The sequence below is a fragment of the Cuculus canorus genome, chromosome Z (genome assembly GCF_017976375.1).
Source record: "Cuculus canorus isolate bCucCan1 chromosome Z, bCucCan1.pri, whole genome shotgun sequence".
Classification (NCBI taxonomy): Eukaryota; Metazoa; Chordata; class Aves; order Cuculiformes; family Cuculidae; genus Cuculus; species Cuculus canorus.
In genome coordinates this window covers 78004399-78030954 of record NC_071441.1, presented here as the reverse complement: position 1 = coordinate 78030954, position 26556 = coordinate 78004399, and the positions used below count along the sequence as shown (strand labels likewise).

At 47.8% G+C, this 26556-nt stretch overlaps 1 protein-coding gene across 10 annotated transcripts in view; it reads left to right on the top strand.

Annotated features, from left to right (window-relative positions):
- Window positions 1-26556, top strand: part of NEDD4L (NEDD4 like E3 ubiquitin protein ligase) — a 114041-nt gene that overhangs the window by 42380 nt on the left and 45105 nt on the right. For 3 of the 10 annotated variants that reach the window (XM_054053358.1, XM_009563352.2, XM_009563353.2), the window contains 3 exons: window positions 6617-6698; window positions 11106-11144; window positions 12763-12816. In XM_054053358.1, coding sequence (XP_053909333.1) covers window positions 6617-6698; window positions 11106-11144; window positions 12763-12816 — 175 coding nt within the window. Of the gene's footprint in view, window positions 1-6616; window positions 6699-11105; window positions 11145-12762; window positions 12817-15030; window positions 16248-26556 lie in introns of those variants that run through there. The other 7 variants (XR_008447615.1, XR_008447616.1, XM_054053353.1 and 4 more) reach the window with 4 other exon arrangements.

Sequence of the window (26556 nt, the reverse complement as noted above, 5' to 3'; positions counted from 1 at the left end):
TCTCATCAGAACCTCACTGCAAAACGCCACGCCAGAAGAAAGCTGAGCTTCCCCTCTCAGCAGTTTCTGGTTAGAGTCCCTGGATCTGTTCTCTGCGGTAATTCATGCCGGCAGCCTCCTTTGCCTTATTTGAAAGCAACTGCCTTCTCCTTGCAGCTGTAGCTGCAGAGCTTTGGCAGGCACCCACCAACCCTGCGCACGCAAGCTTTTCTTAAATCCAGCTTAATAAACGCATGCTCATGACAAAGAACTGTCTCTATAGCTAAGGGCTTCATCTTAGGTGATGACTCATGGCAGATTCTCGATCATCTCTAAAATAAGGAAGAATTTTCTTGGCTCCGTTTGTTTTTTCCTCCTGTTCTGGCATACAAAGTGTTGCTGTTAAGTGCATTTCTGTAGTGCATTTCTGTTTCTGTTAGTAAAGGTGCCTGCTGCGCTCAAGACTTCACTTAGTTCATCCTTTAAATGCCTTCTAACGAGGCCACGGGGAATGAGTCTTATAGGATCTTAGGATCATGGAATGGTTTGGGTTGGGAGGGACCTTAAAGCCCATCCAATTCCAAACCCCTGCCATGGGCAGGGCCCCATCCAGCCTGGCCTTGGACACCTCCAGAGATGGGGCAGCCACCACTTCTCTGGGCAACCTGGTCCAGGGCCTCCCCACCCTCTAAGGAAAACATTTCTTTCCAAGATCTCATCTGAATCATTTCAGACAGACAGTTTTCAAGACTTTGACTGAGACAGCTTAGAACACTAAATTTAGAGTTATTTGGGATCTGCCAAATATATTTATCTAATGATAAATTATATTAGGTGAGGAGGTCTTTATTTACCTGTTTCATGTGACTTCATCATCCCTAAGAATTTCAGTTTTGCTGAGGTAGATATCCATGGAAGAGAGACTGTCAGGCCTCTCCGTTTGGTGCTGAAAAAGAGGAGGAATCTCCATGAAACCTGGGTGCTCTTGGTAAAGACTTCATGTGGGAAGAGGATGAATTTACTGGAAAAATAATCCTCCTCCCTGCTGGTGAGGATGTGATTTTCTTTCCTAGTGCATATATTTAGATAAAAGATAGCCAGCTCATTATTTGGCACTGAAGAACCTCCTACTTAGCAGGCTGCCCCGAGTTAGATTTCCTTTTAAGTCTGAATCCAGGGTTTTTCAACCTGTGAGTGTTGGAGGTCTGGCCTTTGCAGCGAGCTCTACCACCTAACTCAGACAATATGAGCAAGAAAATAAGGTGCTGCTTATTGGGTCCAGCTTTAACCTCAGTAAGCAAAGATTAACATCAGGCTTCAGGCCGGAGGATTCCAAAGCGTTTGATGTAATTAGCAGATTGCTCTTATTATACACATGACCAAGGTGTTCCCTTTTGAACCTGGATAATTCTCTAGCCACAGTGAATTCCATGGACTAATTATACGTTTCTTTTGCCTTCTGCCTTTTGTCCAATCTCATTCTGCTCCTGCATTGGGATTCCTGCACCCACCTGCAGCAGCCAAGGACGTGGGGGCTCGTGTCACCTATAGTTGGGGTTATGGTGAGCAGCCTGGAGTTGAGCTGGGCTTTCTAGGGGAGATGACACTTCACACCTGTGAAATCTGTGATGCTGGATTTGTGCTTGTACCACTCTTTCCTTTGCTGAGCAGGAAGCCCATCAACAATAGCTGACAGTCATCTTCAATTTGGTCCTCTGGAAGGGTCGAGGACAGCTATTTGTGGGAGCAACTCTAACCCAAAGCCTTACTCTCTGTAGAGTAAGTTGTCCCTTCCCACTCTGAATTGGCTCACTTTGTCCTGGCTGACATAAAAGCTGTGGGAGTAGTGGGGACTTTGGGACAGGAGGGTAAGACCACTGCTGTTCTGTCCGAGAGCCTCCCCTGCCTGGCATGTCGTGTGGCAGGGACAGTCCCACCATCCTTGTCCTTAGCTGCTTGTCCCACCTCCCACCAACCCGCACAAACACTCCTGGGGCTTTGCGGTGGGCTGGATGAAGGATCTTGCCTGGGTTTGTGGCAGCCTAGGGTGAAAGGCAGGCAGGCTTATTGCAGGGCCATGTGAGACACAGGTTGTTGACAGAAGAGGGGCGAGCATGGGAACAGAAGCGTGTGGTGGGGTGAGCCAGCTTCTAGCAGCAGCACTCAGTTAGGTCCTAGAAGAGGCTCAGGCATTGTGCCCTCTCTCATCAGTTGGTATGATGCTGAACAAGAGGTGGCTTCAAGGAAAATGCAAGAATACTATGTTCCTTATACTTTTATTTGGAGACACATTTAGCAAACTGAGTTTTTTGTCATGCCCTGGGAGGTTTAACAAAGGAAAGCTGTAGAAGGAATCTGATCTTGTCACTCTTCACTAGGACACAGCCTAGGAAGGTGGAGATGCTGGAGGTGGAGTTTGATATCTAATTTTTGGCTCCCTCTTTGAGCCACGGGTGCTGTTTTGCAGCTGCCTATGCCATGAGTCATTACCCTCAGCAGCTCCTGAACCGAGCCTTGCTACATTGCTCGTGGTGCCAGAGGAGGTGTGAGCCTTGCTTTGGGAAATAAAATGCTGCAGGAAAACGTGAAGGCTGTGAAAGGGTGCTGGGATTTTGGGTGGAGAGGTGAGATTAGGGATGCTTAGGCATGATGGACTGCGAGTTTGACTTTTCCAGGAAAGGGAAGGTAAGGCTCCTTTCCTTAGTTCCTTTATTCTAGCGTGGTTAATCACTCTCTGCCTTGCTTTAGTCACAGCACACGAGACTTGTGTGACAGTGCAAGCAGGATCTTGTTTCTCTTTTAGAAATACTCATCTTGCATTTTATGAGGTACGGATTTTTTAAGCTCTGCTGAGTGCCTGCATACACAGAGCTGTCCATAAACATGTTTGTATGACTCTGTAAATCATTTTCAAGTCCAAGGAACTTCCTGTTGCAAGGGGTGATCTGCTTCAGCCCTGATGGTGACTGCTGTTCACGGGGCTCCCGTGATTTTCAGAGACTTGTTGAGATGAGTGGGTTTGAGGGTGGTGTATGTGATCTGAGTTGGTAAACTGTGTTTTGAAGGGGTGTTACCTGTAAGAGTGCATCTATGATAGTGCCTGCGGACGGCAGCCTGCACGCTTACCCGAATGTGCATTCCCACAAGGTGTTTGGCTGTGGTGGGCAGAACTCGGCTGGGTCCTGTAGTGTGGGTCTGCTCTGGGTGCCGCTACCTAGCAGTGTTCGTGGTCCTTTGTATTGCAGCATTCTGCGTGGCAAAAGTTTAGAAGCGAGGAGCCCTTTCTTACCTTAGAAGAGCAGGTTGGGAGAAAGGTGCCTCAGCCTCCGGCTGGATACTAACTAGGCACTTTGCTTCCCTGCAGCCTGGGAGATTAAACCTGGCAAGTGAGTTCTGGTGGATTTACCTGAGCTGGTGTCCCTTTCTCTGTACCTTTTACTTCTCCCATATTCAGTCTGTCATGCCTGGAGTATGCTGCTGGCCTTACAGGTAAGGAGGGGATGAGCACCTGCAAACAATGCAGCGTTCCCCCAATTCCAGTGCAGGAGTGTAAGACCAGGGGAATTTCAAATACCTCTGCTTGTTCTCCTTCCTTCCAGTTTAATGGAGGTTAAGTTAAGAGACTGGAATTCGGTCTGTCCTAGTCTGCCCCAGTGAGGGTCGAGCGTGGCTGGAGAACACCAGGGTTGTAGTGTGTGCCTGCTGTGGAGCTGAGAGAGGCTGGCTCCGGGCTGCAGGCAGGGAGGGGGATGCTCCCTCCCTTCTCTCTGCAAAATGATGAAAATGAACCTTTTGACAAGGCTTTGAATTCAAAACTGACAGATCAGTCTTTTGCATATGGATTGTTAGAACTGGACATGAAGGAGTCACTGCTATGGAATAGGATAGACTAATTCAGTTGGAAGGGAGGTACAGAGACCTTCTGGTCCTGCTGCTGGACCACTTCAAGGCTGACCAAAAGTTAATGTTGTTTAGGGCAGTGCCCAAGCGCTTCTCAAACATTGACAGGCCTGGGGTACTGCCTGCCTCTTCAGGAAACCTCTTCCAGGGTTTGACCACCCTCTTGGTACAGAAATGCTTCCTCATGGCTTGTCTGATCCTCCCCGGCCCAGCTTTGAGCCATTTCCAGGCATCCTGACCCTGGATACCAGGGAGAAGAGCTCAGCACCTCCCTTTCCACGTCCCCTCCTTGGGAAGCTGAAGGGATTGATGAGGTCGCCTCTCGGCCCCCTTCTCTCCAAATGGGGCTGACCCAGAGTCTCCAGTCTTCTTGGTTCCATGGGAAGTAGATGACTTGAGGTCTGCACATGTACCTGACATAAATCTGGAGTTAGTAGTTTTGGGGAATGTTCAAACATATTATGTTGCTCGAGAATAGTGGAGGGCACGTGCCTGAGGGGCTCAAGAAGGACTTTACGGTGCCCATCAGCACTAGGCACAGAAGAGACAGTGGTGGCCTTGGTGGGGCCGAGTGGGTGGGAGAGGGTGCTGTATGAAGTTGTTCAGTAGTGAGATAGAGCTCCCCTCAAGCGCATGGAAAGAGCTGGATTTGGCCATCACTGCAAGAAAACGCCTCTGCCATCATGTCTGAGGGTGTTGGTATTTCCCTAGACAGAGTTCCTGAGCTGTGGATGAGCTCCTTCCATGTATGCGGGACAGAGGTGGGAAAGAGGTAACACAAAGGGAACATGACTGCTTTTCTTGCAGAAGCAAAATGATCAGCTTGTGCTAGACTCCTTTTCTTTGAAATAAGGTGGCAGTTTTGGAATGTGAATTTTGCAGGCGTGTGACAGGCTGGGCACATACGCACTTACGTAACAGTGCTACCAAATGTTCTAGTTGGGAAGGTGATTTCAGCTTTTAAAATAAAACCAGAGCTGAGTACGGCTGGGTGATTTTGTTGTTCTATCACGCAAGCCTCTGCTCTCCACCCTGGCTTTTGTGGTTTAAGCTAAATAAGTAACACATCGTGTCTCTGGTGAAACATGTTTTGGGATGCGCTTCCAAAGCTGTGATGAGAAAACGTAGCAAATGCGGTTCCAGACTCGAGTGAACGAATGGGAAACTAGTCCTGGGCCCCAGTTTCAGAGTCCTCTGAAATAACGGGGTTTGTAAAGGATGCTGATCAATTTGGGCTTGGGTTTTTATTATTTTCAGAGTTTAAGTCAGCAGTGCTTTCCATTGTCCCCCCCAAGAGCTCGATGTGTGCCTGTTCACGCTGAGGTTCAACTGAAGGCTGATAATTGTACTTCTACAGCAGTTTAAGAGTTAGGAGAACAGCAAGGTATGAGAGTCGTCAAAACCCTGGCAAATGGATAATCCTGAATGTCCCTGACCCAGCCGGTCAGTTCTCTTAGAAATAATGGTGTGACAACTCTTGCCCTCCGGGGTTGGGGCAGCCACAACTTCTCTGGGCAGCTTGGGCTAGGACCTCGCTACCCTCATGGGAAAACATTCCTTTGTGATTTCCAACGTAAACCTACCTGCCTTCAGTTTAAAAATGTTTTTACCCCTTGTCCTGTCACTGCAGGCCCTGGTGAAGTCTCTCTCCAGCTATCCTGTAGATTCTCTTCTTCAGACCCAGGGGGTCCTGTGGCGTTTAGCGCTCTCAGTGGATGCAGTACACAGCTGCTGGTGCTGGGAAGGACCCAGCAGATTGCCATCCTATACTGGTGTCATGGAGCGTCCCACGACAACACCCCTTCCTGACAGCTACTGTCTCCTGCTGAAAGGAATGGAAAGTATGGATGTAGAGGGTAGAAACCTACAGCATGACGACAGTGCTAGACAACTGGAATTGGGATAAAAGCAGTGGCCTCCTTTAGTGGCATGTTTTGTATCACTCATGGAGAGCACTGTGTGGTCTCTGGAATATCTCTACTTCCTTTTCCTTCTGCAAAGAGGAAGAGGGGTTGGGAGGGGGATCTCAGGGCAGATCTGTCTCTGCTTGGCTGATCCTGGCACAGTGATCAAGGCTTGCCCCAAGTGCGCACAAACTCTGATAGAAAAGAGCTATCGTGGTGGTTCCACTTACTGCTCCATGGAGCTCGAGGTACCGGTTATTCTACCCTGCAGCTGCAAATGCAATGTTTCCTCTGATTCGTTGATCTTGAAATTTGATTTGAATGGAGGTCAAAGCATTTCTGCAAATCTCTGTGAGAGTGTGTGATCTTCAGCAACCTGGTAATGAGAAGGGAATGCAAAGCGAGCAGGGTCAGTGTGCTATTCCAAATGGAAGGGGGCATGGAGGGGGGCATCTGCTTCATTCACGTTACCCAGGATGCAGGTAAGGGGCTTGATGCCAGTGGCTGGAGCGGGATGGGTACTTGCAGTCCAGGTGTTGGCTGTTGGGTGCACAATGAGCGTTGTATGTGGCATGTGTGAGCAAGTGGTGCTTGTCTGTAGCAATGGGCCAGAGCTGTGAGTTAAATCGGCTTTAATGCTGTGATTTGTATTTCACTGCACACATTCAAATGCCTATCTTAACTGTTTCAGTACCTTGTTACAGTCACCAGTGAAAACACTTCTCCTGGGAGCAGTTAGAGCCGCTGTTGTCCAATTCAGTGACAGGTTTATACTGAAATTATGTCTTACTGTAAACTTACCTTCCCATTAAGTGTGGCATCTTCTCTTGCAGCGACCCATACGTGAAACTCTCGTTGTATGTAGCAGATGAGAACAGAGAACTCGCTCTGGTGCAGACGAAGACCATTAAGAAGGTATGTATCTGCTCCTTCGTTATTCTATTGCTTTGGAAGTGCTAAGAATACTGGAAAACACTTCTAGAATGTAATACAGCGCTTACTTAAATTGTTGTGTACCTGTATAGCAACAGAATAAACAGAATAATATACTTCTTTTTTGAACCATAATAAGAAAACAAACTTGTGTGTCTTCAGTGTCAGAAGATGTGCTGGAAGGAAAGGGGGAAATGAGCGGGAAAATAATTTCATTTTTAATTAGAACCAACATTAAATTTTGTGTAGTTTCTTACTTTCATTGCACACAAACACAAATTCCACCAGGGAATACTTGTCATTGCAAGAATTGATGGGTTGATTTATTTGTTTTGAATTTGCTGGCAGTGATGGCAGGGTGGAAGAAAGCCATAACCTGTGTGAAAAGTAAGGGAAAATAACAAGTTGTTTTTATGGAGATATTTAAAATCAACAGTGATTCTGCTGAAACCATCATTGCACAATGGAACAGTGAGGAAAATGTTGTTATTGCAAACACAAAATAGAGCACTGCTGTTCTGGGATCAGAATGTTCCATGTGATGAGAAGTCCTGGAAGTAAGGAAGGCTGAATCAGAACCTTCCACAGCACCTGGGGCATCTTCGATGTTGGAGAGTGAAAGTGATTTTTAGAAGATTTCCTGGTTAATGCTGGTTACTCCTATTCGAGTAACAGTGCCCTAATCTGAAGGGTGCTGCTGGTGTAGAAACGTGATTGCTAAAGAGATGATGGTGTATTCATCTCCTGTGCATTTGGGATGTCATGGCTGTAGAGCAAAGGGTCAGGAAAGGCTGCAGTGAGAGCGTGAGATTGGAGTCAGGGTGTAACATCACTGCTGTGCTTTACCAGCTTTGTACCCATGGGAACAGAGGAGAAGCAAGCTGCTGAGACCACCGTAAATAATAAAACGCAGTAAAGATGTGAAAGGATTAGATGGGTGGTGTCAAGGAGGAGATGACCTCCTGGCTCTGAGGCAGGAGGAGGTGAGGGATGATGTTTGCACATCCAACTGTAGATGGAGGGTGGAGAATGGGATGGTGATGATCACGTATCCTGGGATTGCTTCTGCTTCTCTTCACTGTTTCTTCTGTCAGTTAAAGCTGGCCTTTCTCCACTGCTTCCATAGTGGTTATATGAATTCATCTACTGGAAAGTCCCAGTTGTTTGTTTCTGGTTTCATTTGTTACATTGCATCTCAAGACCCCTGCCCTCAATGCGTTATTCTGCCTCAGCAGTTTGGTATCTCCCTTTATTCCATAAGTACCAAATATTGTTAGTGCGCCTTGACTTTGAGTTAAAATCGTGAACAAAAAATGCTGAGCATAGTAGATCCCCGGAGCAGTTCTGACAGGCACTGCTGATGCTCTCCTTCAGCTCCAAACTCTTCTTTCAAGATGATGACCTCTGACCTTTCTCTGGTTTTCAGTTTTCTGCCCTCTTCTGCCTTCCCTGGCTCAGTGGGTGACTTGGAGAAGGCAGCAGGAATGGCAGTTTTCTCTTTTCATGACAGACGCCCCATGCTGTGCCCAATGGGGGTATCCACCGTGCCAAGCCTCCTGCAGGGCTGAGCTACAGCCACAGGGGTGGGGGATCTGTGTTGCTTCCTTACTCTAAAGTAGTTCTCGGGAACGTTTCAGGTGCATCTGGTGTGAGCTCTGCTGAATTGCTGAGACTCTCTATTTTGATTCACTTCTCTCCACACATGCAGTTATTCGGACTGTAAGATGGGAATGATTTCTTCTGTTCCCTTTGGAGCTGTTCTGAGTGGCCTGCTAGAAACACTCTCCTCTTCTTCCGCAGAAGCAAAGGCTGCGTCTGCTGTTTGCCATCTTATGATCTTGTACGATGCTTTGTTAAAATTCTTGCTGCTGGGCTTCTGATTCCATGTGTGGATTTGTTCACAAGACTGGATGAAGATCATCCTGGTTCTGCACTGTGGCTGTGCTCAGCTCTGGAGACTTCAGTTCTCTGTCAGTTGTGACAGCACCAACCCCTCTTAGCTGTTCTGCTTTCCCAGTGTTTCCCAACATTGCTTCCCAAAGCTGTTCAAGACATGCTTCATTCCCCCATGGAGCTCCATTGCTCAGGAGCAACCTTGCTTCCCGTGTTCCCACTTTATTTATAGGGTTTCAACCCTATACTCTAAAGTAGTATGTGTCAGTTCTGATGTCCTCTGGAAGATCTAGCACAGTGTGACTCCTGGCAGCTCCTTATCTATGCGATCCTTGCCCTATTTAGGAAGCAGCTCTGTTTGCTGAAGAGCTCTTTTGGTGTTGTTTCTCTGGGAATACCCTTGCTGAGGTTATTCAGGAGGTTATTTCAGGAGCCTTCCTCTTCAAGTGGATTTCTCCTTTACTACGATCTAGCATCTGTGCTTTCTGGCTTGACCTGCTCATTGTTTGACTTGTGAGAGTGCAAGAGGCTTCTGTTGGGGCATTGACCAACAGTTGTGCTGCCCCATATATCAAATATTGCCTGAAATTGGTGTTTTTGGGTAAGCAGCATTCACAGGTAATGCATTACAGACTGACAGTAGTTCTCTCACGTTTCGTATGAGACCGAGCTTCATCTGTTAAATGACATGGAACCTCTCTTGTTGATAATGGCTGCGTTTAATGTATACACAGGTTGAAAAATTAACATTTTGATTCTGTGAATTTTTTTCCTTGTTGCTTCATTTTTTTAACTGGACAGACTTGTGCTCCTTAAGGAAAAAAAGCTGTAAGTCCCTCTCTGCCCCCGACCCCTGTTCCTACTCTCATTTTACTCTGTTCATCTTCCCATCTTTTCAATAGTCTTTTCTTTCATGAGATATTTTCCTGCTCTGTCGTAAGACTGGTTACAGAATCCCAGAATCATTTTGGTGCCTTTAAGACCTTTAAGATCATCTAGCCTAACTATAAACCCAGTACTGCCAACTCCACCACTGAACCCTGTCCCTAAACACCACGGCCATATGGCTTTGAAACCCCTCCAGGGATGGGGACTCCACCGCTGCCCTGGGCAGCCTCTGCCACGGCTTGACAACCCCTTCTGTGAAGGAATATTTCCTGATATTCAATCTAAACCTCCCCTGGTGCAACCTGAGGCCATTTTCTCTGGCCCCATCCTTTGTCGCTTGGGAAGCAGAGCCCAGCACCCACCTCCCCACAACCTCCTTTCGGGGAGCTGCAGGGCGCAATGAGGTCTCCCCTCAACCTCCTCTTCTTCAGCCTCAGGACCCTCAGCTGCTCCCAGAACCACTGCGCTCCAGACCCTTCCTCAGCTCTGTTCCCTTTCTCTGGGAAGGAACGCTCTTGGGCAAGTACATTTGTTAGTTGCCTGCATAGGCATTTATACAGATTTAGAGTTCAATCTTTGTACCATCGCTTCCTTTGTCCTCCTTTCCCCCCTGCATTCGCTACAGCAGGGCTTTCATGGCAGTATTTTATTCATTTGTAATTAAGGACCTGTCTGTGGGCTGAGATCCAGCCTCAGCCCAAGGGGAAGGGGCTGGGCAGTGATTGGGATGCTGAGATCACCCCAGGGCATGTTGAACTACTGTCTCCTTGGTCTCTGTCTTAGGGAAGTGCAGTTGGGTGAGCCTCTGCGTCCTTGGTGCAAAGGCTCTGTTATTTCTGTGTCAGGGAGTTGAAGGGAACAGCAGGGATTCTCCTGCTTTGTTCTAACACAGTTTTAGGGGATTGGAGCCAGTTGTTCCTCTGGTGAGGAACAATTTTTCACAGAAAGGGTCATCGGGCACTGGAACGGGATACCTAGGGAGGTGGTTGAGTCACCATCCCTGGAAGTATTTAAAAGACAGGTAGACGAGGTGCTCAGGGATGTGGTTTAGTGGCAGATAGGAATAGTTGCACTCTATGATCCAAGAGGTCTTTTCCAGCCTGGTGATTCTATGTGATTCTATTGAACCCTCCATGGGTGGTCAGGGAGGGCATCCGGCCTGTTCAGAGAGATATCCTTTCCTGTTGAGCTTTTCTCTTTGCTGTTTACCTCCTAGGACAAAGCTGTCCCAGGTTTGTAGCCCTAAAGTTGGCCTGCTTTTTTGAAAAGTACCTTTTTATCTGTGAGGATTTCAATGCATCTTGAGAACAAAATGTCTTCAGGTTTTATTTCTATAGGTTCTCGGTGATTCACCTTTTGCTCATAGAATCCTATTTATAATGGGCAGCTATTCCAGAAGCACCCGACTCATCCTCCCACCTGCAGTTCACTACAGAGAGAATCACTAAATAATTCAATGGCGATTTCCGCCCCCCCCCCCCCCGATATTTTTGTGGCGTGGTCCTTTCTTCCCCCTCCGAAAATTGTCACTAGCATGCACATTGTGATGACTGAAACATGGCAACCTAAAATAAATGTTAGTAAAAAATATGTTTCTTTCTTTTACAGACTTTGAATCCAAAATGGAATGAAGAATTTTACTTTAGAGTAAGTTTCTCTTCACTTGCAATCAGCCTTATAACATGTACAGTAATATAATATGTACTATACTATAATACAATAAAATAATATGTATAATAATACCTACATCATGTCACAGTATTTTCTTAGGTTGGGAAGATGCTTCTTTTGTGTTTGTTTTTTATATGTTTTCATAACAAAACACTTGACCTAACGGACTTACTCTTCTGTTTCTGTCACGCTGCAGTGACCAGCAGAGATTGGCGTTGAGTTAACCCAGAGCTGGGTTGTTTTACAGTTTGAGGGTTCGTTTAGACTATGTTTTGGGTTGATTCAGCCGGCAAATAAAAAATTCTTGTTACTTGAAAGTGTATTTTTAGCATAGCATGTTTGCTGTGTGTTTACAATGCTAATGCAGTGGTGAATAATCAGAGTTACTGCCAGGAGCTGGGTGAAGTTTAAGCCATCATGGGAAGAAACAGTGAAATACAAATGTAGAGAAGGAAGACAGAGAAAATTATTTCTCTTGGCCTTTCTGTTCCTTGGCAAAAAGGTCAAAATATGCTTTCTTATAGTTAATTTAAAATTTTCTGGATGAAAACCAAGTTAAAGCTAAAAGTGAGTGAGTATTATCAGAAAAAAACAACCTTAACTATTTGAAAGTGGTAAAGGAGGGATTCAAATAGTGCTTATCAAACACAATGTACTATAAATAAGAAGGGCAATAACAGCTTTGCTATTTAGTTGCCATGAAATGTTTTTCAGAGGAAAAATGACTTAATTTTAGTGCAGCTGTGGCTTCCTCAGCAAAAGGCAGGTAGAATTTCAGCGAGTTTGACAATCCAGCCTTCCAGAGCCACTGGAGGCAAGGCATCATTGTAGGCTGTTAAACACAGACATTGCCTGAACGGTGTCCGTAGCCTAGTGGTTGGCTGTGGGGTGTCTCAGGTAAATCTTTTCCACCAACGTGACTGTTAATGCGCAGGGTTTGAGGTTGAAGTGGAATTTTTATTTCTGAACATGTACCAAACAGCTTTTCTAGGTGTTGCTGCTGAGTAATAGATCAGATCTCTCACATCGACTTTAGCTACTGAAATGTTTGGATTTGTGTAATGCACTCTGACAGGAAAATATGGACTTGGACTTTTTTAAATAACACAGAGTCCATAGGAACTGTCTTGGTACAGAATTCCCACTGGCTTCCCATTATTCCTCACAGTGGTGTTTACAACAGGTTGTCCAGAGAAGTCCTGGCTGCCCCAACCCTGGCGGCATTCAAGGCCAGGTTGGATGGGGCTTGGAGCAAACTGATCCAGTGGGCTTTTAGATACCTTCTGACCCTCAGCCATGTGGCTGCCTGGAGCCCCAGGGACGTCCCCTCTGGGCTCCTCTCAGCCACGTGCATCCCTGTCTTGCAATGAACGCAGTGAGTGGAGCTTTGGATGCTGACTGCTTGCTGTTTCCAGTTGCAGTAGGGTTCAGAAACAACGCGTTCCAGTGCTCCAGTTAAAATCAAACTATAGATTTACATAAAACCTTTCAGTCCTATTTGGTTTGCCTGTGTTTGTATGAACTGGTACCCATGTGTGTTATCCTCAAGGTAAAGTAATGAACCTAACGTGACCCTATTTGTATTTTCTCATAGGTAAACCCAACAAACCATCGCCTCCTGTTTGAAGTGTTTGATGAGAACAGACTGGTGAGTGCCTGTCTCGGTTGTGTTTTACCTATCACAGGACGTCGTGTAAACACAGCGTATCTCGAAGAAGTGTTCTTGCATGGTGTTGCAGTCAGTGTGCTCAGAAATGCGGGTAGAAACGTAATAACTGCCTGTTTGGGGGACTAACAGAGCATTGCACGTGCAGGTTGTACCCTGCTGGCTACCCTCCTTGCCTCCCTGCTTGGACAGTGAAAACCTCGTTATGTTCGTCCTTAGGCGTCTCTGCTGACAACCGATTGTTCCAGTCTTTCCAGTTAGGAAAGCAACTGCCTCATGCCCTGATCCTTTCCTTGCACCTTTTAATCCCTCTGCATCCTTTGGGCTGTGGTTGCCAGAGCTGCACCTTGTGCGCTCACGTGTGGCTGCAGGAAGGTTTATGGATGGCAAAATAATGCTCTCTGTTAGGTTTTTGGTCCTCTGCCTCATGATGCCCAGCACGTCATTAGTGGGTTTGGCATGGTGTGGTATCTCTTCCAGAGAAGTCTTCCAACATCCTCCTGCTTCTTACTCAGTTGTGGTTAAGGAAGGAAAGTCTTGGTGCAGCCGTAGGTGGAACCAGTGATGGTGTCCTTCCCAAGGGGTGAGGTAGAAATGTGCCGGTGAGGTAGCACAGTGGGAGAGCCAGCTTCTGGAGGTTTGTCTTCTGAAGGTTCTAACAATGTCTCTTTTTGCTCAGTGCTTTTCAATGGGCTTTGACCACCCCAATCCAGTGGGAGGTGTTCTTGCCCATGGCAGGGGGTGGAACTGGGTGGGCTTCCAACCCAAACCATCCCATGGTTCTGTGATAAACAGCACCAGTGCTCGGCCAAAGCCATTTGTGTTTTCCTCCTTGCTGGCTCACAGCCCACTTCACACAATAGGGGATTGTGTCGTCTGCTGGCAGCTACATTGGTTCCAGTTCCCATTCCTCCAGCGATTGGTCATGTTCTGCCTTTTGAGACCAGGCTGCTTGCCAGTAGAGGTTTCGGTGTCCAGCCAGAGCATCGACTATCTACCAGCAAGTTCTCAGAGCTGTTGCCAGAGCCTGTGCTCTGGAGTTCTCCTAAGGACTCACTGTCCGTGCGGTGAGAGGAAGCCTCATGTTTCTAACCTGTGTTTCTTTCGTACTGACCACTGTTATGAGCACAGTCAAGTGTGAGCATCCCCAGGCCTCTGTTTCTGCCTTGCACCTGAGCTTGTATGGGGTGTGTGGCCCATGGTATGGGGTCCTGTCTGCCTGCTCTTCTCCTGAGGCTCTCTGACTTCCAGAGAGCATAACTGTATTCCCTTCTGGCAGTCATGCTCAGGGTAGTGTTGCTAACGCTCCTGCTGGAATCCCGCCAGCAGCGGGCAGAGTTTCTGTGCGGAGCTGAAGACAGATCGGTCCGAACCGACGTGCAGCACCCGCCTCCAGTTTCCACTCCTGTGCTGCCTGGGAAAACTGAAAAAGAAACATTGTCTCCTGCCATCCTGCACATTTCTCCTGCTCTGATTGTGTGAGGAGTCTTTGCTGTATGTCTGATTACTTCGTTTGGTGCAATGCTTAATGGTTAAAAGGGATGGCGTGGGGCAGTGTGGGTTAGTGGGCATTTGCAGGGATGGGAGCTGGGGCTTCGTAAAGGAAGAAGTTTGCTGCTTGCTCACGTTATGCACACAGTTAAGATTGAAAGCAGAGCAGGACTGTGTTTATTCATGTGCTGCCATGCTGTAACACACCCCAAAACATGAACCCTGCAATAATTTTGCCTGGGGAGCTGACGGAAGCATTTAGCGCTCAGTGGAGGTAGATTTGTGGCAGTGAAATGTGTGCGCTCTGTACCCTGCAGGGCTGGTGTGGGTCAGATTTACAGCCGCACCGCAGGCAGCTGCGCCAGCTCTCCCGCTGGGGCACCCTGCTCTGATGGAAAAGCAGCAGCTGGGAAGGTGCTGCTTCAGGCTCTTGCTGGCATTAAAAGGGAAGGAAAAAAAAAAGGGAAAACAAACCCCCCGGCAGCGTGGATGGCAAGGGGGAGCCGGCCCACGTGACTCCCACCGTCCTACCCCATGTCGCGGGCTGTTGGAGCACCCAACGCTCCTACCCAATCATGCCTGGAATGCTGCTTGCCACTTGGGCTATTTCTGCTATCTGTCGCTCGCAGGGCTGCAGTGCTAACGGATTGGCAGATGGGACGCGTTTTCTCGGAGTTTATGCCTCTGGTTTTTAAATTCTGGCAGTGCCTGAACTGTTGCTGTTCTCCCTCTCCCTCTGTTCCCTCTGTTAAAACATGGCCCATCGGCTGCGGTTTCATTTTGGCTCTGGGCGAAGCAACACAGCCCCAGAATCGGAGGTTCTCGACCGGGAGAGAGAAGATGACTTTTTCATGGCATTCCACACTTTGCCAAGGAGAAGCAGTCCTCACACTTTTGCCCAACATGGAGCAGAATACGGCGGTGGGGATTTGAAAGAAGCGGGCTCGTTAAAGAGGAGTACATCCATGTTTATTCCCCAGCTGCTGAGCAGCATGGATGTGCGTCCCACCAGAAGCTCGTCCATGCAGATCTCTCTCCAGTGCAAAGCGGTGAACGGCTGCGCGGATGAGTGTGCAACTCTGGAATCTCCGGAGGAGACGCTGTCTTGTAAGTTCTCTGACTTCAGGGAGCACTATGCACCCTCTGCGGAAAACCATTCTTCTTGTCCAAGCAGTCCAGAGGGCACTCCGGGAAGTTCCCCCCCAAGGCCGATAGGAGAGTCAGGGCAGCAGATGAACGGAACTGTTTGCTCTAACCGCAGAGTGGTTTGCAGTATTCCTCCTAACATGCAGAGTGAGGATGCTCTGTCAGCTGCCCGGGAGGATGAGGGCAATGTAGCGGCTTCAGGTTTAAACATAAGTGGAGTGAGGATCCAGCATCGGGCATCAAGCACAGACGTACCACAGGTGACTCTGTTGCCTTTTGGGTCCGAGGCTCTGAATAACACTCCCACCCCTGAACCCCGGCGCTGGTCTTTGCAGCACGTGCCGGATATGTCAGCGAATGCAGGGAAGAAGCTGTTTGTGCTCCAGTTACAGCAGCCACAGGCAAGTGGCACAGGTGGCGAATACAACTTTGGTTTCACTGGCACGAAAGGGGACCGGCTGGTCAGGTATCCTCGGATCCAGCTAGAAAGGAGCACTTCCTACCCTGTCCAGCTGCCGACAGAAGAAACCAGCCCCAGAGGTGATGGATTGGATTCAGAACCACATGGAAATGGCAGAAGTGGGGCAGAAATCTCTCGAAGTGGTTCAGTAGAGAGGATTCCTCAAGGGCAGGGCTGTCTGTTTAAAATCAGGCCGGATCAGGGCACGAGGCAGCAGCACTTCAGGATCCTTGTCACTCGGGGTCCTGAGGAACAAAGCCAGGCTGGTGACACAGAGGGTGCCGGTAGCCCCGGTCCTGCAGCAGCTGGCCCTGCGGTAAGTACGATGCTGTGCAGATGGGATATGGGATTGCCCTGCACAGGCTCCGAGGCTGGAGGCAGCCCTTCCCTTGTCAGTGCTAGAACGTTCTGCCTTCCCCGGAGCAAGCCATGACTCCTCTGTTCCTGACCTAACCTCGCTCTACTCTCAGTTGTGGTTACAGCCAGTGTCGTATTTTGAGATCCTGGTGTCACACGGGTCCTTTAACTCTGTGTTACGTCAGCTGGAAGGATTGTTAAAAAGCACAGCATTCACATGGCAAATGAGGCATTGGTGTTTGTTCCTCTCACGAGGACCTTGCTGTGGGAAGGGTTCTGCATGCCCTCTGCTTTGAAAAGTACTTTGCCACCATGTAAGTGTAACGTATGCACGTCTGTACTTGCAAACCATTTCAAACGTGTCACAGTGTGAGAGTGGCCAATTCTGACGATAATGTCAATCATGATATAGACTTAGAGGGAGTACCAAGAAATTAGGATAAAATTTATTTTTTACAGGATATAAATAATTTTTTTACAGTAATATACATTTTTCTTTGGCCTCTTGGCAAATTGAAACCACATCCTGGGTTTTGTGCACTATGAGTCCTGGTCCAACAACCGTATGGACAGCTTGGCACGGCTTTGTAAGCTGTCGGCTTGTTTGTATCTACCTCGGTTTTGCTTTAAGATGAAAAATTATCATCTGGTTTTCCTTTGTTACAAGGAGGAGGATTGGTGATTTATGGGTTTGAGCCACTTCTAAAGGGCCAAAGTAGGAGTGAACGCAAGGGTTTAGATTAGTCATTTGCTGAAATAGCTTTGCTGTGCAATCCAACCCTGCACTCGCACTGCACAGCTCGGCAATGCTGTATATAGAATGGTGAGTGCTCGGCCTCCAGCTGTGAGAGCCTGGCGCTGGGAGAGGCTCCACTCCTCTTTGCTCATGTGTTCCCCTTCTCCTGTGCTGTCCTTTGGTGGAATGTAGCACACAGAGCTGCAGCAGGGCCCTGCAATCGTGCTGCAGCTTTCCTGGGAAAGGCCAAGAGGCTCCAAGTATTCCGGTGTGCGCTGCTTTTGGGCTTCAAGGTGGGAGTGGGAATCACAAAGTCACGCTAAGCTTCTGTTTTAAAAATTAGAATTGAAAGATAGTTTCTGGCCAGTACAGGTTTCATTTTGGTTGCTCTGCGCTAGCGATTTTGTTGCACGGTGCCTTTGCTGCCAGCCTCAGAACATCTCAGCAGGAACACTTGGAGTGCCAAAGCTCCACTGATTTTCTTCTCCGTTTGACTGGTGTGTAGGCAGCACGTTAAGCATTCTCATACTCTAATCTAAACCTCATACTAAAAATGAAACAGGAAAATGTATGTCTGGTTTTCCCTTTCCTGTTCACCCTCCCTTCTTTCCAGTAACAGCTGCTCAGGGATACCCACTGTGTTATCTAAGGAGCTGCAGTGTGTCAGCCCTCAGACCAAAGCATCCGAGGGTTGCAGAGCAGCACAGCCTGCGGAGCTGGGCCCCCGGGGCTTCACCATTCTCCTTTTCCTAGAGGATATGCCCTGCAAGTTACTTTGTTGCTCTTCACCTTAGCACATACCACAGAGGCACCTCTGTGTTTCCAGAGCAGCATCCTGGGATTGTTCCCCTGTGCGCTTCCTTCTCCATACTGTGGGAAATGGATGTAGTCAGCCATGGAGCATGGCTGTCCCAGCAGTACTCAGCTCATGGGTGCTGGCATCCTTAGGATAAAACCAAGAAATTAATGGAAATGTAAAACCTTTGTGGTGGTGTTTTCTCCTGATTGTAGTCATCCTAGGGACACTCAGCTGTAATGCCAAGGGAGGGGGTGCCTGAAGTATTTGTTTCATTAAGCTGAGGGGAAAAGTTGCCGGGTTCTGTTGTTGATTAGTGTATAAAAACTAAATTCTTGGCTCCTCCAGCAGGAGAGATTTGGGCGTGTTTGATTGACCCAGAGCCCGGGCGCGAGGCTGGGTGCAGCAGCTGCCACAGCCTGATTTATCTCGTGCGCAAACACGCAGGCGGGCGTCTGCAGTCCTGCTGTTCCCGAGTGTTTATGACCTTTCAGATATCTCTGCTCGGGACAGGAGTGGTGGGGGCAGGCAGGATGCGTTTCATTACAAGGCACTCGAAAACGTTCAGTAAAGTCTGAGCTCGTGTCCAATTGTGAGCAGTTTCGTTTGTGTGCCTCGTTACACATTCTTCTGGCTCTGCAGTATTCCCTGTGTAACGCAATCGCTGCTGTGTGTGCATCGCTGCAGCGCACAACAAACACACCATTGTTTGTCCCTGTGGCCTGCGAGTGCAGGGCTGTTTTGTGGGAAACATGCCAGAAATCTCAACTATCGGGCAACTGCTGGAGGGCCCGACAGGGGCGACTTTGTTGGGATAAAGACAGAGTACCCCAAAGAGATGTTGGGGTAGTGGCATTGAATTTTGAAAAGGCAGCTCTGCGCATCTCACAGCTTGGCTTTTGTGCTCTTTCCTTAGAGATAATGCTAGGATGAATGTTGTGAAAGCAGAGGATCTAATCCTGAGAGATTGGCTGGGATTGGAGTAAACCAAACGCAGACACAAAGGGCCAAAATCCTGTGTTGCACAGGACCCAGAAGACCTAAATGTGGGCACCTGCAATGTGTGCCTCCTTAAGGCTAGTGCCGTGGAGCAACCCATGGTCGAGCCCCTCAGCTCCAGCTGACACAGCATCCTTGGCAGAGTTCCCGTAGTGGGAAAGTGGCATCAGGATTGAGTGACACATGGAACGCTTTCCTATGGAATCAGTGGGAAGTGGTTATACAGTTTGTCTGAAGAAGGTGGAACTTGGTGGGATGGAGGAACTCCTGATGACTGCACCGTCCACTTCCCTGCCTTCCTCGGCCCTGTGTCATAGGTTGTTCCACATTCTGCTCCTGTAGACAGTCTGAGTTTTGATGGGGAAGGATAGCGATTCAGTTGTTTTAATAGAAATGTGTTCATGGGAGACCACTGAATGTCATTGGGGTTGTGGCTGCAGGAGCGTCAGTGCGGGCTTTGTGTCAGGTCAGGGATAGTCAGGGAATTGGATCAGGAAAGACAACCATTTGCTAGAGTCCTTGTACACAATTAGTAATGAGCTGCCTGCCATGGCATCACTGCAGTGCTGGTGAGGAGAAAGCTTAGCTCTATTCAGAGTCGTACAATACTGTATTTTAATGTGTTATTAATGAACACAGTACAGCAGATTTTGACAGTTTTTATTTTCTAGAGGGCCTGAATGCTATCTTGGCTCTTTGGTTCCACTCGCCCTTTGTCTGTGTTTCAGCAATGCCTTTTCAGCATCAGAAGGGTGTCAGGAGCACTTTCTTACCTTGGTGACCTCCCAGGCTTTGGAATAGATCCTTGCGAGGGTAGAACTTTGCGGTGAGCAGACAGCAAGCCATTAAGAGAACTGCTACTGTTAGGGAAGTTAAAAACCTTGAGCCATCCTCTCTTGCATCCCACTGGGAGAGCTACGGGTCGGTTCTGTGTAATTACAGCAGGGATTATTTGTTTGTGGGTTTGGCCGGAAAGAAGGCATTCAGTGAGTTTGGGGATGGATTCAGGGGGACTGCTGATGACAATTCTCTAGTGTTCAACAGTGTTACTAAAATAGCATCTAAAAGATGGGCATTTCTGCTCTGTCTAGGGTTAGAAACGTATATCTGGAGAATTAACTGCTTCTATAGACCTTCCTTAGCGAAGCCCTGCCGCAGTTTTTGTACCTTACTTGGGCTGTGGATCAATACCAGATGGATAGGAGCGTATGTTCAGGCATGCATCAGATCCTCCATGCAGAAAAGCAGATGCAGCTGTGCCATTGTTTGCCAGGAAAGGGGTGTGATCATAGCACGCTATATCATAGATACCAAATAAAAGGGAAAATGCCCATTAACTTACCTTAGAGACTGGTGTTTACTCTTCTGATTTTGGCCTGGGGCTTCTGACACAGCGTGCTCCCAGACATGCCCAGCCTAGGGCAAGGAAGTCCTAGGATGGGGTTTTATGGCTGGAAAAAAGTCAGATTAGGGAAATACAGTTGTACGCACTGGAAAAGTTTAACGTACTTAAAAAATAAAAAGGCAAGCTAAGGTGTGACAGATCCTGCTTTTTTAGCTTGGGTATTTAGTCAGTGACAGTTGCACAAATTGTGTCCTCCATAGCGAGTGACAGCCTCGGTGCCACTGTGCTGCCTTTATATCGTTGTACGCCATCGCCTCATGGGGGCCACTCTTGGGATCGTGGGTCCCTGCTCTCATTAATGGAGAGAGGTCCCTGTGCGCAGGCGTCATGGAAGAACCCCCTCCCCCCCCCCTTCCCCCCCCCCAGTCACTGTTAAGCTGAGCCTTCCTTGCAAGAAGTGAAAGCAAGCAAAATGCCAGTCATTGCAGTCCTTTGAAGATGGTGGGTGCTTCCGTGTGCTGCATCCTTAAGCCATGTTTCTACCACAGGATTTCCTTTCCTTGTCCGATTGTTTCGGGTTTCCAGTCTGTGTGGGATCCTATGGGTTGGAAGGGAATTCCTTAACGAGCAATTCTGTGCTGTGTCTCAACCTGGCTGTATGGAATGAGTGGCCATGGGCCGCACTTGCCCCATGCCAGGCCTGGGCTGATCCAGCACATGTGGCTGTGTGGCAGTGATGGAGGGCAACAGAAGAACAACAGGGGCCAGCATCTGTACCAGTGTGATTTGCAGCGAGAGATGTGTTTTGGTTGTCTTTAACATCATCCCCCATTCTGACAGGTCCTCAGGGCTTAGGTTGATGTGGGAAACGGTGGTGCTTTTCAGTTGGAAAAGAGGTGTGATTGATCGTCTTACAGTTCCTGAGCCAAGTCTTAATGTCTGAGAGGTCCAAAGGGTGACAAGTGAGAAATGGGATAAACCCTGTTCCTGAGGAACGTGTGTGTAACTGTCTGCCACTCTGGTTTCCGTGGGATGCTGAAGTGTATTGGAACTGGCACTTGCTCCACTGGGATCTGACACGCAGAGTAAACACATGCCTGGCCCTGGAGACATTCCATCCATCTGTCTGTCCATCCATGGAGGTGTAGTGCCATTTCCCATGCAGGAAGGTAAAACCGACTGTGGTCACGTTCTCGTGCCCCTGTGCAATACTGCTGGCTGAGCTGTGCTGTGCTAATGCTGCACCTTCCATCTCGGGAGCAGTCACCAGGTATGGAACAGCATCCTAAGGGGTGCAGGACAGTACCATGGAGCAGGCTGGTTTAAGTTTGTTCTTTCCTTTGTTCTGCTTCCCATGTGAGGGGGGGATAAATTGCCGTTGCAAGGAGTGTAAGTCAGCTCACTGAATCACAATTACATAGGTGTTTTTTAGCAGGGCTGGCTTTCACCTGTCTCTCCCCATTCTCTGAGTTCCCTTGGGAGTGATTCTGGATTTTATTAGGCATCATTGTCAGGCATTTTGCTGTTTCTCCCTGCAAGCTGTCTCTGTTAGTGTTGCTCTGTAAAGAAACCAGGATAAAATTCTGAGCAGAGGAGCTGGCAGTAACAGAAAACATTACTTTTTCTATAGCAGTAGTAAACCATTTGCTGCAGCCTGGAAACGTGTGCTGAGCTGCAGTGCACAGTGATCTCAGTAACGCTGGGTTTGTAGCACCTGCGGCTCGTGGTGGAAACACTGACATGGTCCTAACGCTGAAGGTGCCAGGCAGCACAGCTTCGGAACAGATCAAGCCTGAGAAAATCACAGAGAACAGACAAGATGGAGTCTCGGTGGCTTTTGTGCTGAGTAACTGTGTGCCTGTCTGGAAGAGATGTCAGGTAATGCAGAATTTAGGGATGTGCCTGGTTCACAGCTGTTCTGGTTCAAAAAGCTGTTCTAAATCCTAATCCATGCCATCTACTTTGTTTCCAGATTAAATTTGTTTGTCGAATATCTCACTGCACGCATTCATCCAGAATCTGGCACTTCTGTCTGTTCATCTCACAGGGGGCACTGGCAGCTCCAGAAGTCAGGAGTTGTTTACACATAAATGCACTCCTACAATCACTTTCTGTATCCAGAGAGAGAATAAATAAAAGGGGAAACCTCCCCTTAGCTCTGCTGGAAATCTCTGGTGATAGAAGCCCGGTGAAATGCCAGGCTGTGCCTTGTGCGTGTGGGTAAAGCAAATTCCAGTGCTGGCATTACTGAAACACTGTCTGGTTTGCAGGTCCCTGGGTGTTGAGCCCTCAGCCCCAGGACTGGGGCTACAGAGAGTGGGAAGGGAATGTTGAATGGAACAGTTGCTTCCAATGAGGTGGACAGTGCGATAGCATCCGGAATGGTGCTGCGTACCATAAACTCAGGGTCATTCCAGTGCTCCTGTAGGCAGCTGGGATTGGAAAGAACGACCAGCCAGTGCCTGGCATCTGGGGGCTGTGCGTTATGTGTTCCAGCAAAGAACAAGGGATTATAAACTCTGTAATATTAAAATCATTATGTATATTTTCATATCTAAATTATAAAAATGTATACATTTGTTATATATATTTTCATTGCTGACAAAAGGGCGATTCAGCTGGGGGTTTGTACGACCTGACTGGTGCCTTCCCAGATCCTTGTTGAAATCTTTTCTTAATCCTGCTAAGGAAAGAGGGGTTTTGAGGCAAATAATACATAGCCACTGTTTATAATAAGTAAGGCCACAGGAGCCCCCTTATTCAGCATTAATGTTAGTGTTCACACACGTAAGCATGAAACTCTGGAGTCTGGAGCGTGGCATCTTAAATGCTTTAATTATCGAAAGGAAGCTGCTTTAAAATGAAAAAAAGTTATTCAGCAAGGAGTGCAAATCCTTTCAAACAAGCCACGGAGGCTGACAACGACCCTCCTGGGCAATGCTGCAGCCCAAGTTTTACCTCAAGTGAGTGTTAACACAGTTCATGTAAATTCCCAACCTAATGGTTTTCCTGCCTTTGCAGTTACTTCTCCTCCCCCTCCTGTAAATAAACCCCCAGCATGTCAGGATGTGGGAAGGACAATGTTATTCAAGGGATCCTGTTAATTCATAATGAATTAAAATATTTTCATGTTGCTAAAAACAATTTAAAGCACTGTTATCAAACTTAAGGATTCTCTCCTGTAATTTAAATTGTGTGCATTTCAGCAGTAATACATTTAGTGTTTAGTGCTTGGTATTATAACGACTTTACATTACAAATATCCTGACCGTTTCACTGTTTTGAACCTGCCTCGAGCTGAGTTTGCTCACAGATCGTGTTACTACAGGACATTTATTTGCCTCTAACTCCATTACTGTGGAGCAAAGCTTTCCTGCTGAGAAGCTGAGGAAAGCTCCTTCTGCTCAAGCGCAGCCCTGGCTGCGCACTGGACAGCCTGGCTGCATCGCCATATTGCTGACACCTCAGTATTTTTAGCTGCTTTATCACAGTGCTTACAGCATGTGGAATTATTACCAACATGGTAAGCTCTGCTTGTCGGGAATTGCCCACAGGACACTCGGTGAGGCAGCTTGCTGTCCTGTAACAGCGTGTACCAGTTCCAGCGCTCCAGAGTGCAGCAATCTATGGCGTGGGCTTCCAGCCCTGAATGGATTCACAGAGGGGTTTCAGCATTTGATATTTTAAGGGGCAGGATTGCAGGAAACACTCTGCAGGGCACATAAATCAAGCTACAGAGTGACTCCGTAAGATTTCCTTTATTTATACAATTTACAGGACTTGTGGCGTTATTTTTTTCTCGATTCACTTCCAGTCCTGTGGCATGCATTCTGGTGTCAAGAGTGTGTCTGCTCTGGTGTCAGACCAGGTCTGTTCTGGTGTCGGGAGTACTGTGTGCTGCTGTGGACTCACTGTTGGCTGAGGAGCAGGCTTCTGTTTCCCATGGACTGAGCTAGAACCTTCCAAACGCGGATAAGTAATGAGCTGGGCACTAAAGAGAGATGGAAATTGCTCCCTGTAGAGTTCTGATCCTGAGCACTGTCAGCAAAAACATTCCATGAGTTTGGCAAAGGTGTCTGTGCCTGATCTCCTTGGAGGTCCAGCTCCCTTGTGGTTGCCTCTCTGTGTGTTGGACATTCAGGCAGTGATATAAAGTTGGGCTGCTTTGGACGATCTGGAGGCTCGTTACTAAACTTTGACCAGTCTGGAATTGTTAGGAATTCTGCCATTTGCTTTGGTAGGATTGATGCTGCACTCATAAACATCCTTTTACTCCTCTGTTCTTACATGTGGTCATAGCAATTCCAAAGGCTCCAGCTTCACATAACTGCTCTTCCAAGGCAAACGGAACTGCTCAAACCAGCTCTTGGAGGTTATTCTCACCATCAGCATGGTCCACGCGGCAATGCTTTACATGTGTAGACATGATTCATGTGATTTGGTTGGGTTAGTGGGGTTGGGCTGGTGATTGGACTCTCCTAAACCATAACCACCGTGCAGCAATTTCAGGGAGAGCCCTGTCCCAGGCACAGCAGCAAATAGACAGTCCCTTCAATCAGGATGAGGGGAGGCAGGCCCCATGGGACAGGCTTCGCTGGAGGACTATGCTTTCAAAGCACGGCATTGTCCGGGTGCCTTTAGGAAAGCTTGCTGGTCAGCACAGCTCCACTGCCTGGGCACTGCTTCCTGTGGAACCAGAGGGGATAGTGGGAGTGTTCCGGGCAGGTGTGTGCTATGCCAGCTTGGCCTTGGCTGCCTCACCTCTTTCCGTGCTGCTGGCCCTGTCTTGGCTCAGTCTTCGGAGCAGGGTGTTACCGCAGCACTGGCCTGCGCAGGGGCCACAGTCGGAAGTGTTATATCAGATATTACGAAGTTCAAGGTTGGGTTGGATGGGGCACTGAGCACCCTGATCTAGTGGGAGATGTCCTTGCCCATGGCAAGGGATGGAAATGGATCGCTTTGAGGTCCCTTCCAACCCAAATCATTCCATGATTCTATAAGGCCTTCTCAAACACAACTGCTGCTTGGATAAAGCAGCCTAAAGAACATACTTGGTACCTTTGAAAAACCTTGTCTGTATAAACATGATCATGCTTTCTCTGATTCCATTCCTGCCATCTCATTTCTCAGACTCCTGATACTTCTGTGGCTTTTTTAGTTTTGTCACTGTTCTCCTGATGGAGCTTTAACAAGAACCTGAGCCTACATTCTTACTGGGGCTGACTGAAATAGCACGTTTCTGGAATCCTGCTAATCAAGATGCGCCTTCAGGTTCTCCAGCCGAGGGGAGTGTGCAGCTTTAAGGTGAAGGAGCTGTAACGTGACCGACAGGCACTCGGTAGGAATTGCAACTTGTCTAAACCTTGGCTGTTGTTGGCCTGCCCACCTGCCGGTAGAACCAAAGACTTCGTTAGTAGTTCACAAGGTGCTAGATAAACATACTGTGGCTTTCAGAGGTGTCTCTGGTCATTTGAGTAGGTTGTGTTGTGTGGTCAAGTGACAGTGTGCTTTGTGTCAATTGGAGGTAATTCACATACGTCAGGAAAAGAGAATTTCAGCCAGAGTTCTCTGAAACACAGCTCGTGGTCTGGATAAGGTGGAGATTTCCTTAGTTCTGTGCTTCTCCCTTGGTGCCTCACTGTTACAGTGTTGCTCTTCGGGCATCAGGGACTGAAGTCATCCATGAAGGTTGGCCAGGCCAGGCTTTGCTGTTGTGCTGTAGAACAGATTGTTGTCCAAAGCTGCCCCACCAGCTTTGAGCCGTTGTTGCTCCTTTGCTTTGGCAGCTGCTGGAAGGTGAGGAAACACTTAAAGCGCCTTTTATCAGCCATGAAAACTGAGGTTAAAGGAAAAGCTGCAGCTAAGGGGTTAAGTGTGTCCATAATGGCACTGTGGTTGGTCAGCTGGACTCTTGGTGGTTGATAGCGTTGCATCTTGCCATGAGCGTTTCCTCCAGAAGTAGAGGACAGAAACAAAACAAAATCTGACTTCAAATCAATGCATAAATAAGGCTGTAGGTGCTTACTGGTAATTTTGCCGTGTTTTTGTCTTCATTGTGTAATTGCTGATGAGTTTCTGTTATCAGGAATAGATCACCCTCCCAGCACTAGGGTCCCAGTAATGGGTCCTTCTGTGTGGTGGTTCCCATCCGAATTTCAGGGAGTTTATGGCTTTACTCATTCATTTTAATCACTGGTGTGACTTCAGCCCTTGAGGTGCGAGTGAAATAGTCTCGGGCAGAATATTTGGGAGCGTAATGATGTCCTGTTATCGATCTACAGTCCATTGCAGTGTTGCTTTCCTGCCATGCCTTGCTGTGTTTTCATGAAAAGCTATAATGCAGCTTCCTAAGATCATTTCATATTGATTCTGAGATTTTTTTTGTCAATAAT